This window comes from Vanessa atalanta, chromosome 4, assembly GCF_905147765.1.
Source record: "Vanessa atalanta chromosome 4, ilVanAtal1.2, whole genome shotgun sequence".
Classification (NCBI taxonomy): Eukaryota; Metazoa; Arthropoda; class Insecta; order Lepidoptera; family Nymphalidae; genus Vanessa; species Vanessa atalanta.
In genome coordinates this window covers 9,118,820-9,130,954 of record NC_061874.1, presented here as the reverse complement: position 1 = coordinate 9,130,954, position 12,135 = coordinate 9,118,820, and the positions used below count along the sequence as shown (strand labels likewise).

At 31.1% G+C, this 12,135-nt stretch overlaps 1 protein-coding gene across 3 annotated transcripts; it reads right to left on the bottom strand.

Moving 5' to 3' along the window:
* Positions 1 to 2,422: 2,422 nt before the first annotated feature.
* LOC125077685 (gamma-aminobutyric acid receptor subunit beta-like) lies at positions 2,423 to 11,909 on the bottom strand. Of its 3 annotated transcripts, none has more exons than XM_047689688.1 (10): positions 11,600 to 11,909; positions 8,851 to 8,951; positions 8,059 to 8,126; positions 5,921 to 6,066; positions 5,606 to 5,763; positions 5,189 to 5,304; positions 4,567 to 4,735; positions 4,251 to 4,499; positions 3,704 to 3,895; positions 2,423 to 2,870 (listed from the first exon to the last, which is right to left on the bottom strand). In XM_047689688.1, exons 1-10 carry the CDS (start codon positions 11,704 to 11,706, stop codon positions 2,695 to 2,697), a joined length of 1,482 nt encoding a protein of 493 aa, XP_047545644.1. In that variant the 5' UTR covers positions 11,707 to 11,909; the 3' UTR covers positions 2,423 to 2,694. The 3 variants fall into 3 exon arrangements, with proteins under 3 accessions (XP_047545644.1, XP_047545646.1, XP_047545647.1); XM_047689690.1 differs by having other exon boundaries at positions 3,704 to 3,892; XM_047689691.1 differs by having other exon boundaries at positions 5,609 to 5,763.
* Between the last annotated feature and the right edge of the window lie 226 nt (positions 11,910 to 12,135).

Below are 12,135 nucleotides of genomic sequence, written 5' to 3'. Positions count from 1 at the left end.
ATTATTGACGGCGAATTCCCGTAAACACGCGTAATAAAAGCATTTATAATCACAAAGCAAGCTTCTCTTGTTCTTCCCCTTTTTTATTTCTAAAAAGGACACACTGTTTAAACGCTGTTAATCTTAACGAATGTCAATAATATAGGTAACTTAAAACTTATGAAACAAACTTATTGTTAAAGGAGTTTTGTGGACTTGATAATATTAATTTCGCATAACGAAGTTTAAAACTGGACGGATTGGAAAATCTGGCAAAACCCGGATGACAAGTCTAGAGGAAGAAAAGACATCGGATTCTTATTACTTGGTTGGACTTGGGTAATCTGGTATTTGTCTCTTATACGTCTTACCTCTTTATGTGGTAAGGTGTTATGTTCGTATGGAGTATTGGAATTTAATTCTCTCAAAATCTATACACGTTTCAAGTGTTCGTATTTCCTCCCTTTGTACAAGCATTGTTTGTTTTGCAAAAGGATATGATTTTTTAAATAATTCGAGGTCACAACTTATGGTATCTTATTGAAAATTAGCATAAAAGTAACCTGGAACTTAGATTAAGATTATATGCATATAAATTATGAGATGCTAGTTTAATTTAACACTTACCATAACTTATACTTAAAAATTAACTATACTGAAATTTACAGTTGACCTCGGAACACATGGACCTCGGGGTAATCATGCAAAAACCTTTCTTAAAAGTATAACATAGGATGACAGCTAGTTCATTTTTTGCCCAAAGGATCAGAATTGCGTGTTGACGGGATATGGCGCTAGAATTCTTGCCACCGTTCCAAGCGGTAATGATTTGTAAGTAATTATTTTTGTTTATAGGTACTTAAGGCGTTTTAATGTTTATAAATGTAATACTACTAAAAGAAAACACTTATCACATCCATTATAGATTTGAAAAGAAATTAGAAAAAACTAAATTATAAAATAAGATGTCATGTTTGTTTTAACCTTTCGACTTACACGTTTCTTCGAATTAAAACTTTAGTACTTTGAATGTCGTATCCTTGTTTTAACAGAAAACAAATTTTTTATTCAATCATTTATAAGGTGTACGTAACGTTGTTAAAAATATAACGAAATATAAATAACGTATAGTAAAAGTAACTTAAAAAAAAAAACTAAAATTTAAAATAACATGTCATGTGTGTTTTTAGCTTTTCTTTACTAACACGTTTCTTCGAATTAAAACTTTAGTACTTTGAATGTCCTATTCTTGTTTTAACAGGAAACAAATATATTAATCAATCATTTATAAGGTGTTATGTAGCGTTGTTAAAAATAAAACGAAATGTGCCTGACATTTTATTTTTATTTTACAATATATTTAGTAAATTTCATTGATTTACATTCACTAATAGAAACATCGACAGCTACTGTTTTGTTACAGATTTTCTTAAACCGATTAAAATATTTACATTTAGAGATAATGTTCTACATCATTTAATTGGCATAATACAATTATTTTATTTAATGTAAATGAACGAGATACTGATATAATGTTATCCGAAATAGAATATTATAACTATTTCAATTATTTTACTTTTAGTAGTAACATCATTGTTAAATAAGTATTTAATACATTTAAACTAGATTTATATATGTTTTATTAAACGTAAATATATACTTATCTAATGAAAATCTAATTCTAATAATATATATTTATAATTTGTCATACTATACTATGCGGTTTACTTAAAAATAAATAGCAGACAGGCGAAGTATAGTTCTAAGTCAAACTTATTTTCTTTTTATAATCGTAATACTTAAAGTAACGTTTATTTTTAAAATGAGGTTTATAATATGTTATTAATACATTATAAATGGCAGTTTCCGTGTATTGTACATTTATTAAATAAACAAATAAGAATTTTAAATTAGAAGCAACGTAAATTTCTTCAATAAAAAAACATCGTCAACAATATACAGTTAGTGCTATAAAGTGAGCCCACATTTAGCTACATTCATATCTTTTAATTCCACATAAAAGATAGAGATAGCGATGATTTTAGTGTAGTATGTCAGATTCATAGTTTAGTGTAGAAATTTTGTACAACAGAATCGATATCGGTTCCAATACAATGTTTTATCAATATGAACGAAATAATTACAAGATTTTTATTTTTATTTTATTTTATTTGAATGGCACATCAACATTACATACATTAAACACTTAACACTAAACATTTAAAACTGATACTTATCTGATGTATGTACCAATTACAGACGTACACAGCACTGCTGAAGATTACTGTCTAGCTGCTTAATAATAATATTTATCTTTTGAGATTACAAAAATATTACAAAAAAAATAAAATAAAGATAACAAAAGAATTTTCAATTACAAAAATATTACGAAAAAAATACAGATAACAAAAGAAGAAAGAATATCACATAATATAAACTACCAAAGCTAAGTTTTGCCAACACCAAGGAAACTCTTTCTATTGTAAGGATATACGAACGTATTCGAAACTTAAATATAGTTTATAGACAATGCTAAAGCTAGTGTTAAATATTTTTTTCAAAGCGAAACTTCTTTTGGCGCGCTGGGAATACATCTTCAAAATGCAGTTTGAGTAGAATGTTTCGTAGTATTTGTTACGTTTGAGTGATGTAAATCTTCAGATTTAACTTGTACTGATTTTTTATCTTTAAATTATTGTTACATAATCTAAATCCCTAATCAAATATATAGAAAACCCAATAGACACCGTTAAAAATAAGAAAGCATATCGGGAAAATGACGCGTGAATACGTGTCTATGACGTTAACGTCACGTATTTTGGGCATCGAAGCTTTTATGACGGTAGCGCCTCGTTTCAGAGCGTGTATCATCTTTGGCTTGTTGGCATTATCTGTAACAATAATAATAATAAATATAAGACAATTTACTACTAATATAAATATAATAATAAAAAAAAATATTACTAGTATCACATAAAACTAAGCAACCAAAACCTTTAGATATATAAATTTTAATTTAAAAAACAGGTTTCTGAAAATAAAACAATAAACACTAATAATCATTAATAAATAATAAATTGAACTGGTAAAATTATACATATGTATTTTATTTGAATCGAAGGTTAATTGTCAATTAAAGTATCTTAAATATAATCGTTTAAAAAAGTCTAAAATAACCCATTTCTAAATGTTATAATTTATAATTAAAAATAATATATTTAATATATTATGTAAAGCAGAAATGTCCCACAGAGTTTACAACTATGTAATAGCCCTAGATTACATAATTGTTTATATAAATGTAAATAATTAGTAAAGCAAAACAGACAACTCTTAACGCAATAAAACAGCACGTTAAAACGATATGTAACATCTGCCACACCAACGAAGTAGTGCAGCGTTGTGAAATAAGCTTCCAAGTGTTCTCCATGAGAAGACAATTGGTCTCCTCCGTGTTAAAACACGCTTTTTTAATAATCCAAATAAAAGGTTAAAGGTAGGTAGGTGGCGCATTGGAGATGTAAGGAAATTTGATCACTTACCATCAGGTACCTATTCCACAAGCAAAAAAAAACAATACTTTGCATTGCTGTTTAACGGTAGAATATAATATGTCACAAGCTATACAATGGTTTTTTGCCAGACGGGTTTGCACAAAGCATAGGGGCCGAATGAAAGCTAAATAAAATATAAATGAAAATAAAATATGTAATATATCATATACTTCTCGAGTTCTTCGAATGAGGCCGTGTCCTGTAGCGCAGGTTCGTATAATCTCTCTGGAGTCGCAGCGACGGTGGTGCGCCAGTGGTAGGTGGCAGCGGTCGCGACCGCAGACTTGGCAATGGAGACACTCGTCCAGTGGTAGTTGTGTACTCACGGAGAGCTATGATTTCTTCTGGAGAGTGGGAACCTTCTTTGAAAGAAACATAATTTAAAATCTCTGTAATGTAGAGACATAATATGGATGATTTTGTTTTTTTGTTACAAAAGAAACCGTAAATAAGTTGGCATGGGTGAAGTAGTTAGGTATAAATATTTAGGTAAAATATTTTCTTTAAAAAACAAATCAATTGTGGTGTCAATTACTAAATTCAATATAAAAATACTAAATTGTGATTTAATTGACATACATAAGATATACCTAATACAAAAAAATCTTTTTTAAGGTAGACTCTAATTAAATATCCTTTTATAATTATTATAATTCTTAATTTACATATTATGATGATGATTGGATGAATATTCAATCAAAGTTCATAAAGACCTACCGCCAGATTTTAGTTCCTTATCCATACTAGTGCTAGTGGAGATTTGGTCGCGGTTTTTTAACTTGGCACGCTTTCTTGCCCTTGCGCCCCAGTAGGTATAGTTTACTGCGGCATATTCCAGGAGTGCCGCGAATACGAACACGAAGCACATGACAAGGTAAATGTCAATTGCTTTCACATAAGATATGCGGGGCAAACTGCTCCTAACACCTGTGCTAATGGTAGTCATCGTAAGCACAGTGGTAATTCCTATAAAAAAAAACTTTGATTATTTGGCTCAACATATCTTATCTATATATTATTATTATTATTTTACCTAATGCAACTCTAGCCGAAGTAGCCTCGTGATTGATCCAGAATGAGACCCAAGATAGCATTACAATCAAAATGCTCGGCAGGTAGGTTTGAAACACAAAATATCCAATGTTCCTTCGAAGTTTGAAACTGAGAGATAACCGTTGATAGATGCCAGTAGCTAACTTCTCCTGAAACGACACACGACTTTAATAGGTGCGCTTTCTCTGTCGTGATTTATGGCCCAAGTTAAGGAATTTGTATTAGGCGTAGAGTGCCAGTATCTAATGTGTATTAACATAGTACAATTTACTAAACAAAGTATTTATGGGAAAGGTGTTAATATTATATACATGTAAATATAAATATCCGTATAAAGTATAGATTTGTTCTTTTAGGATGGCGTGCACCTTTACGGTAAATTAATTGTTAAAACAAAAAAAACTTATAATAATATGTATACTTTTTGTCGACTTTACTCTTAGTCACCTCACGCACACTAAGACATTGTAAGTACGAGCGTCACTCATACTAATGCACGCTGATAATAATTTAACGTGGTGAATCGATCACCATACTAATCAAACTAATTAAATAGAACATGTTATATAATAAATATCAAATATGAAAATTGGTCGCCACACCTTTCTGTCGTTAGTTTCGTGTCCGAGAATAGTAAACTGAGGAAGTTCTGCATCTTCGACTCCACGTACAGGTGTTTCTTTCCAGTACATGACCACGTCCGACACCGTGTAGCCATCTATATGATAAAGTTGTACGTTAGTATACCGTTATAAATGTTAATTATACGAATACAACAGTTAATGTATTTCGTACAAGAAGCTATTTAGCTCTTGAATGAAATTATGAAAAGATGTGTCGGAAAATTGTCGGTCAATATTTGAAATTCCATATCATTCAATGGAGTATAAAATAAGCATAAATAAAAAAAACATTACGGCTCAACCACAAAAAATTAACGCTTGCTCTAACAAAACTTTAAACTCAACAGACGAAGCAAGCGAATAATGGTGAGCTGGATTGAGAATATAGAGTCACACAGCTTTCAATCTCGACGGTGCAGTTCTGGCTGTCAAGAGGGTAGTAGTGCAAGTCCATCATGCAGGCGAGTGTGGCCGTGAAACGCATGCCGTAGGTCACGCTACCGTCCCCGCCGAGGCGAACCAGCTTGTTGCGTTCCGTCACATCGTGGAGAAAACTAAAATACGAACAAATCGATAAACAAATTAATAAGATATATAACATATTTTCATAAAAAATATTATTTTACATTATATAATGTTTTACAGGTAGATCACCAGTGAAGATATTTATTTATTCTTAATTTTACATCTTATTTTTGTCAAGAATCTTACCTATTTTTGTCGTTTGCAAAGAAGGTGTCCGGTACCCAAATTTTATCAGCGAAATCTCCAGATAAGGTTAGGACCTCGTCTTGTAAACCGAAAGCGAGCCTTTCATCTTTCCAATATTGATTTAAATAAAGGGTTATTGTGTAGTCCTAAAAGTACATTTAAATGAAATTAATCCACGAATGTAAGGGAGTTTTGTTTACGGTAAGCATGGGGTATCTTAACAATAAAAAGTGGTTGAAGATTCCATCGATTTGCTGACTCAACTTTGCTCCTCGGTCACCGACGGCAGATATGTGTCAAGTGATCACGGCCTTGCTCTCTTTTCGCTATTAAAAGCTTAATGAATTACAACGAGCAATCGAGTACACCCCTGTTTTGTCAGTAAAGCAATCTCGACGTCGAGTTGTTGACGTGTCACGTTCAACTAACTTCCGAAACTCAAGATAATGGCTTCGTTTATTATTATTATTTTTTATGAATATTATGTTCAATTACAAATGATTTTAATATAATTAAAAATTATGCGTGAATTGACGTTTAAAGCAGTATTCGTAATGAGTATCCTATGACACATGGCTAACATTTAGATAAATTACTCCTATAGATATATTTTGAAGTGTAAACTTCTATAGCCGCGTTGGGCACTTTTTGGTAGAGAAAAATCTTATAGGTTAGCGTCACCGACATGCTCATGACAGGCACATGCGCAACGGTCGTCTGCTGTGCGCGTTAGACGCTTTTTGGATGGGTGAAATATCGTGTGGTCGCGTCACCGACATATTTATTTATTATTATTTCATTACCTTATATTATTAAAATCTTTAATTTAAAATGATGAAAAACGACCATTCCATTACAAAAAAATATTTAAAATATAATAATTCGAAATAATTAGTTACTAATTTAAATTATAAAAAATAAAATACGCACTTTGCTATTTTTTAAAATAATTATAAATATAATTTTATCATTTATCATTCGATTTTAATAGTGGATTTTTTTTAAAAAAAATATTGTTATGGAATTAGGTTTATTTTAAAATCAAAATATACTTTAGTCATGTAGGCTTTTATAAGCACTTTTGAATCGTCATTTTACAAATTTGTTTAGATCCTTGATTCTAAAGATGTCTTCAGACGGTGGTAAAAGAAATAATTGAATTTCTAAGTGAAACAATTTAAATATGTCCAATAATCGTACTAAAAATCTGTACTAAAAATTTAAAACAACAATCGGTGCGTTTTTTCTGCGATACTTAGACAGTTTTGAATCAAATATATTCATTTCTTACTGTAGTTTACCATAAGCCAATTGTATCTTTTTTAGAAGACAATGACATAATTGAAAGTACAAAAAGTCTTAAGTATTGTTGAAATTAATGATGACAATGACGCAAACAATGAAAATAATGGTAAAAATAAGTACATTGACATTTATATAAATACAAATACTATCCAAAATAATGGGATTGTATTTTAATCGTAAATTTAATTAAATTGTATTCATATTTTGTAATGATCTTGTACTGTAAATGATGCAACAGATTTGAAAACCAGAGTGATTTTAATTAAAAAATTAGGAAATTTAAAATTTTAATACTAAACGTTCTAAGTTTTCACTTCTATCGGCAGTCCCTATTGCTGCCAATATTTTTTTAATCATACTGTATACACAATGCAATACACATGCGCTTTTAATGTGTTCACTAAAAAATATCAACATAATGTCACTAAAATAACTAAATAGGCAAAATTAATTATAGAAAATATAGACTCTTTATAAAAATTTAATCATATCACACACTTCTCTGTAAAAAAATTTCATATATCCTTTTTACTTATAGTAGGTAAAAAAAAAAACACAAATAAATATGAAAAAAAAAATGTTCCTTCGTATTTTTGTTTGTCCTCAAACATAATGCTAATATAAAAAAATAATCATAACATATATATATAAAAAAAACAAACATTTTAATCGGATTAACAGTTTTTATGAGCCTACAAAATCAAACCAAAGAGGTTTAATTCGAGGCATTTCAAGACATAAAGTGTACATTTCGATGGAATACATAAACATTAAAAAAACAACAAATTGACCTTGAGTATGAAAATGCTTTGAAAACAATAATTTTCACTCACCATATTAACTTCGGATATTGCGTCGAAACTAGCAATGGTTAAATCCATGCCGACGTAAAGCGGGTCGCCTGTGGAGTAATAACATTTGTGCAAGGAAGCAGGTCCTCGATGCGAGTTAAATGGACTGCTGACGAATGGCAGCGTGTTTACTGAATTCAATATATTGAATCTACATGCCTCGGAAAATGCAATAAATAATGTGCATCCTAAAGGTTACGTGTAATATGAAACAAAGTTTAAGTTGCAGAATTGTAGCTATATTTATTTAGGAATTCTCTATCTACGAGGGAAACTTCATAAGCATTAATTACTATGAGTGAGTGTAAGTTATACCTTCATCGAGATATTAAAGTCAGTACTATTTACTTACACAACATTATTAATGTGCGAATCTTATATATACTATATATACGACCTACTTACAATCTAGAATATTATTATTTTTCATTGAGCCATGATTTAACTAGATAAATAGCTATTTTGACTATATCCAAAACATAGTGGGAAGATAGGAAAAGGCAGGAGCTATGATAAAACTACTTTTTTAATTATACATATTAAAAACAAGTTTAACAAGACTGTAACAGTGTTTTAGGGATATTTATTGTTCTTATAACAATTTAAGTGTTCATGAAATATACTTACAACGGTTGCTTTTTATCAATATTTTTTTTCTTTCTATAATTACCTATATGACGAATAGGCATAATCCACAAATAAAAATTAACTGTAATAATCAATTCACATAGCAGTTAGTTTTGTTTTAAGTTCTAAATTGTTTAGTTTACGTACCGCCAAAGTTAGGACGTAGACGAATGTCGTAGCCGTCGAGAATCCGAGTAACCGTGTGAGTGACGTTCTCCAAACGATCAACCGCTACAGTGCGCTCCGGTCTACAAAAAAACATCATAACCAAACGTCAACATTTTCACTTCATTTTCATTTTAGCAGTCGCTCCGGGTGATTTTACCCATATCAAGCATTACTGCTCCACACCGTTGAGTAGCGTGATATTTAAAGTTTGACATTTAAAGTTTTACCAATCTCAATAGATGAGCTGCCTGACGCAAACAGATAGTTACAAATCATCTATTCAGATTAAACTAACAAGTAACTGCCTGTTAATATTCCACTGCTTGGCAAAAGCCTCCCTTTTGAGGAGAAGGTTTGGAGCTTACTCTACCACTCTTTTTTAATGCGGGTTGGTGGATACACAATGCAGATTCCCTTCTCTCACGTGCAGGTATCCTCGCGATGTTTTTTTTGGCCATTATTAAATTTATTATAATAAAATATATTCCCAGATAACAATTAAACAGTATTTGATGATCAAAGTCACGAGTCGAAGTCGAAGATAAGGTGACCCGTAGATCCTCAAAGACATACCAAGGTTTTGCATCGAAATATCACCGACCTGTGATGAAAGACACTCAGTGGGATTTTGGTATTTTATTCCAATAATTTAGGTTATAATCATATTGAAAGTAATGTAATTTTAAACTAAATTTATATATAATATATAAACCAGTATCAATCTGATTAGAATTTCTTGAGTAAGATTACTGTAATACAACTATACCCTAGGGGAAAAGTAAGGCTTATAATGGATAGGTATAATCGAAATGCATTAATTTGAAGCAAGAAAACCAAATGTTTATGTTTCAACAAATGAGCTGAAGGATTAATTTAATTTCATATATATATATATTTTTACAATTTTATTACGCAGCGCAACCGTGGTGCAGATGCTGTCCTTAATATTGGTTGTGGTCAATTAATAATAATATCTACCACGTGAGCAAATCATTCCTTGATTTTTTTTTTAAATTTTGTAACGGCAGTACTTTTCGGTAAGAATTAATTTTGTATCTCACCCGTGACATGCTGACAGCCGACTTACGATGAACCGCCATTTTGATGTGGGATAAATTTCATAACTACTAATAAATGTCGCATATCACATTCCGTCATTTCACGCTCGTGTTCCGCGGTGTGTTTCGAGTTTTTGTTACAGAATATTTTCTGGTATTCCGCTGTAAAAGCAGGGGATTGCAAAGTAGGCGACAAAATATATATTTTGACGAATAATTTGAAAAACCTAGCTAGGTGTTTCAAATTAATTATTCGTCTCCTTTTACAATAAAGAACACGGTAGAATAAGCTCCAAACTTTAGTCTTTCTTCAGTTACATTTATAGGCTCATATTTTTTTATTTGTTGGAAATGATTGCATCTGTCACGCACAATACATCCAACTGGCTGTATATAACATATGTACCTTTTCTTTTCTTATAATATATGTAACTTAATAACCTAATATTCACCTAATCAAATGTTGTAGTTTTCGTGACTCGTAGTTCCGAAAGCACAGCCTTACTTAGCTACAATGTGATTCATAGTTTCATAATATATTCCTTATAATGACATTAGCATTTATACAAACAACAAAAAATATATAGGCTTTAAATTGATTTTACGTCAAAAAACACAGGCAAAGTTACACTTTATTAAATCAGCGCGTACTGCCAATCAATTACAATTAACAAAAATTAATAGAAACGTAAATATTTTCGCTTATTTTACACTAGAAGTTTTTATTAGAAAAATAAAATTGTCATTTTATAAAAGAAATCTATTCATAAACCATCAAAATATCTATTAACAATCAGTCCTCAGGCGAATAAATCCCTTTCAAATAACATCTGTATATATGCATCTAAATACTTAGAAGAGGTATTTAAATGAGTTTCCCTCTGGCTTAGATAGAATTGCCATTTAGCGAGAGGATTCCCTAAATCCAATATGAAATTAACCTAACGTCGGTGACGGTCGGAAAACCTATTACAACAACGAGATAGATTTGTGCTTAGTTCAACATGACTGGTCTAATATGACCAACTACTATATCTATTATCTCCGTACTCATTGTTACGAATTATATATTTTTAATATTTATAAAAATTATCATCTTTATAAAAAACAATCTTAATTTAAAATAAGCAGCAATTTAAATTTACCTTACACTTTTACATTTAATTTTAAAATGTGTTTAAATATACGCACTTTCAAAACGGTTTCACGATACCGTCGGCCGTCGGAACTTTAAAAAATGTAAACCAATCATTTCTACTTAATTTTTTTTTTTTTTATTATTATTGTCATTCGTAAAATAATAGTTGAAATATATTCACAGATTTTATTTTTCTTTGTGTGTCAATCACCTGAAAACTACTAAATGGATCATGAGACTATCATATGACTAATCAACTGCGAATCATTCAAAGGTGGTTAAAGCTACATATTATTATTTTTTTGAATCTCATTGTTTCCCTTGCCCTTTTATATTTAGTGCTCAGCGAAGTGGGCGGGTAACAGCTAGTTTAAAAAAAATATATACTTTATATACATGCCACGCAATAAATGGTAAACTTAACAAATATCATAATATTTATTTCTAGCTGAAATCTTTCAGACAAAATTAATAAATTTGCAATGTAAAATACAATTTTTTGGACGAAGTCTTGTGTTATAGCAATACTTACTGTGCTTTTACTAAAGCAAAAAATAGCAGGAGAATGAACATAAGCAGAAGTGTCTGGCGCGCGTGCAGGCGAGCTGAACGCGCAGGAGGTTGGCGACTCACGCTCATCGCGCGGTCGAGGCGCGCGACTGTCGCCGCATCGCGCGATCACCGACACCACATGTTTCCCAATACTACGTTCTTTGAACCGCACATTACAACTTTTAAACTTTTGAAGCAAGTCTCATTACCGGTAAAGCAAAGAGTTGCGTTGCGCGAGACGCAATGCAAGTTATCGCAGTGTGCGATCACGGTAAGGCGTGAGCGGTCGCGGCGGCAGCGGCGCGCGGAGTGTCGTCGCGCGTGCGCCACGCCTCCACAATGGACACTTATAACTTTGTAACTCCCTTACTTTTAACTTAGGGAAACCCGCCCAAAATATTTACAACAGATCACACTATATACTATTAAAAGTAAATTCAGGAGAAATTACAAACACTGTAGTACAACTTACATCTATACGTACATCTAAAATCCTTTTATTAATAATGGATTAAA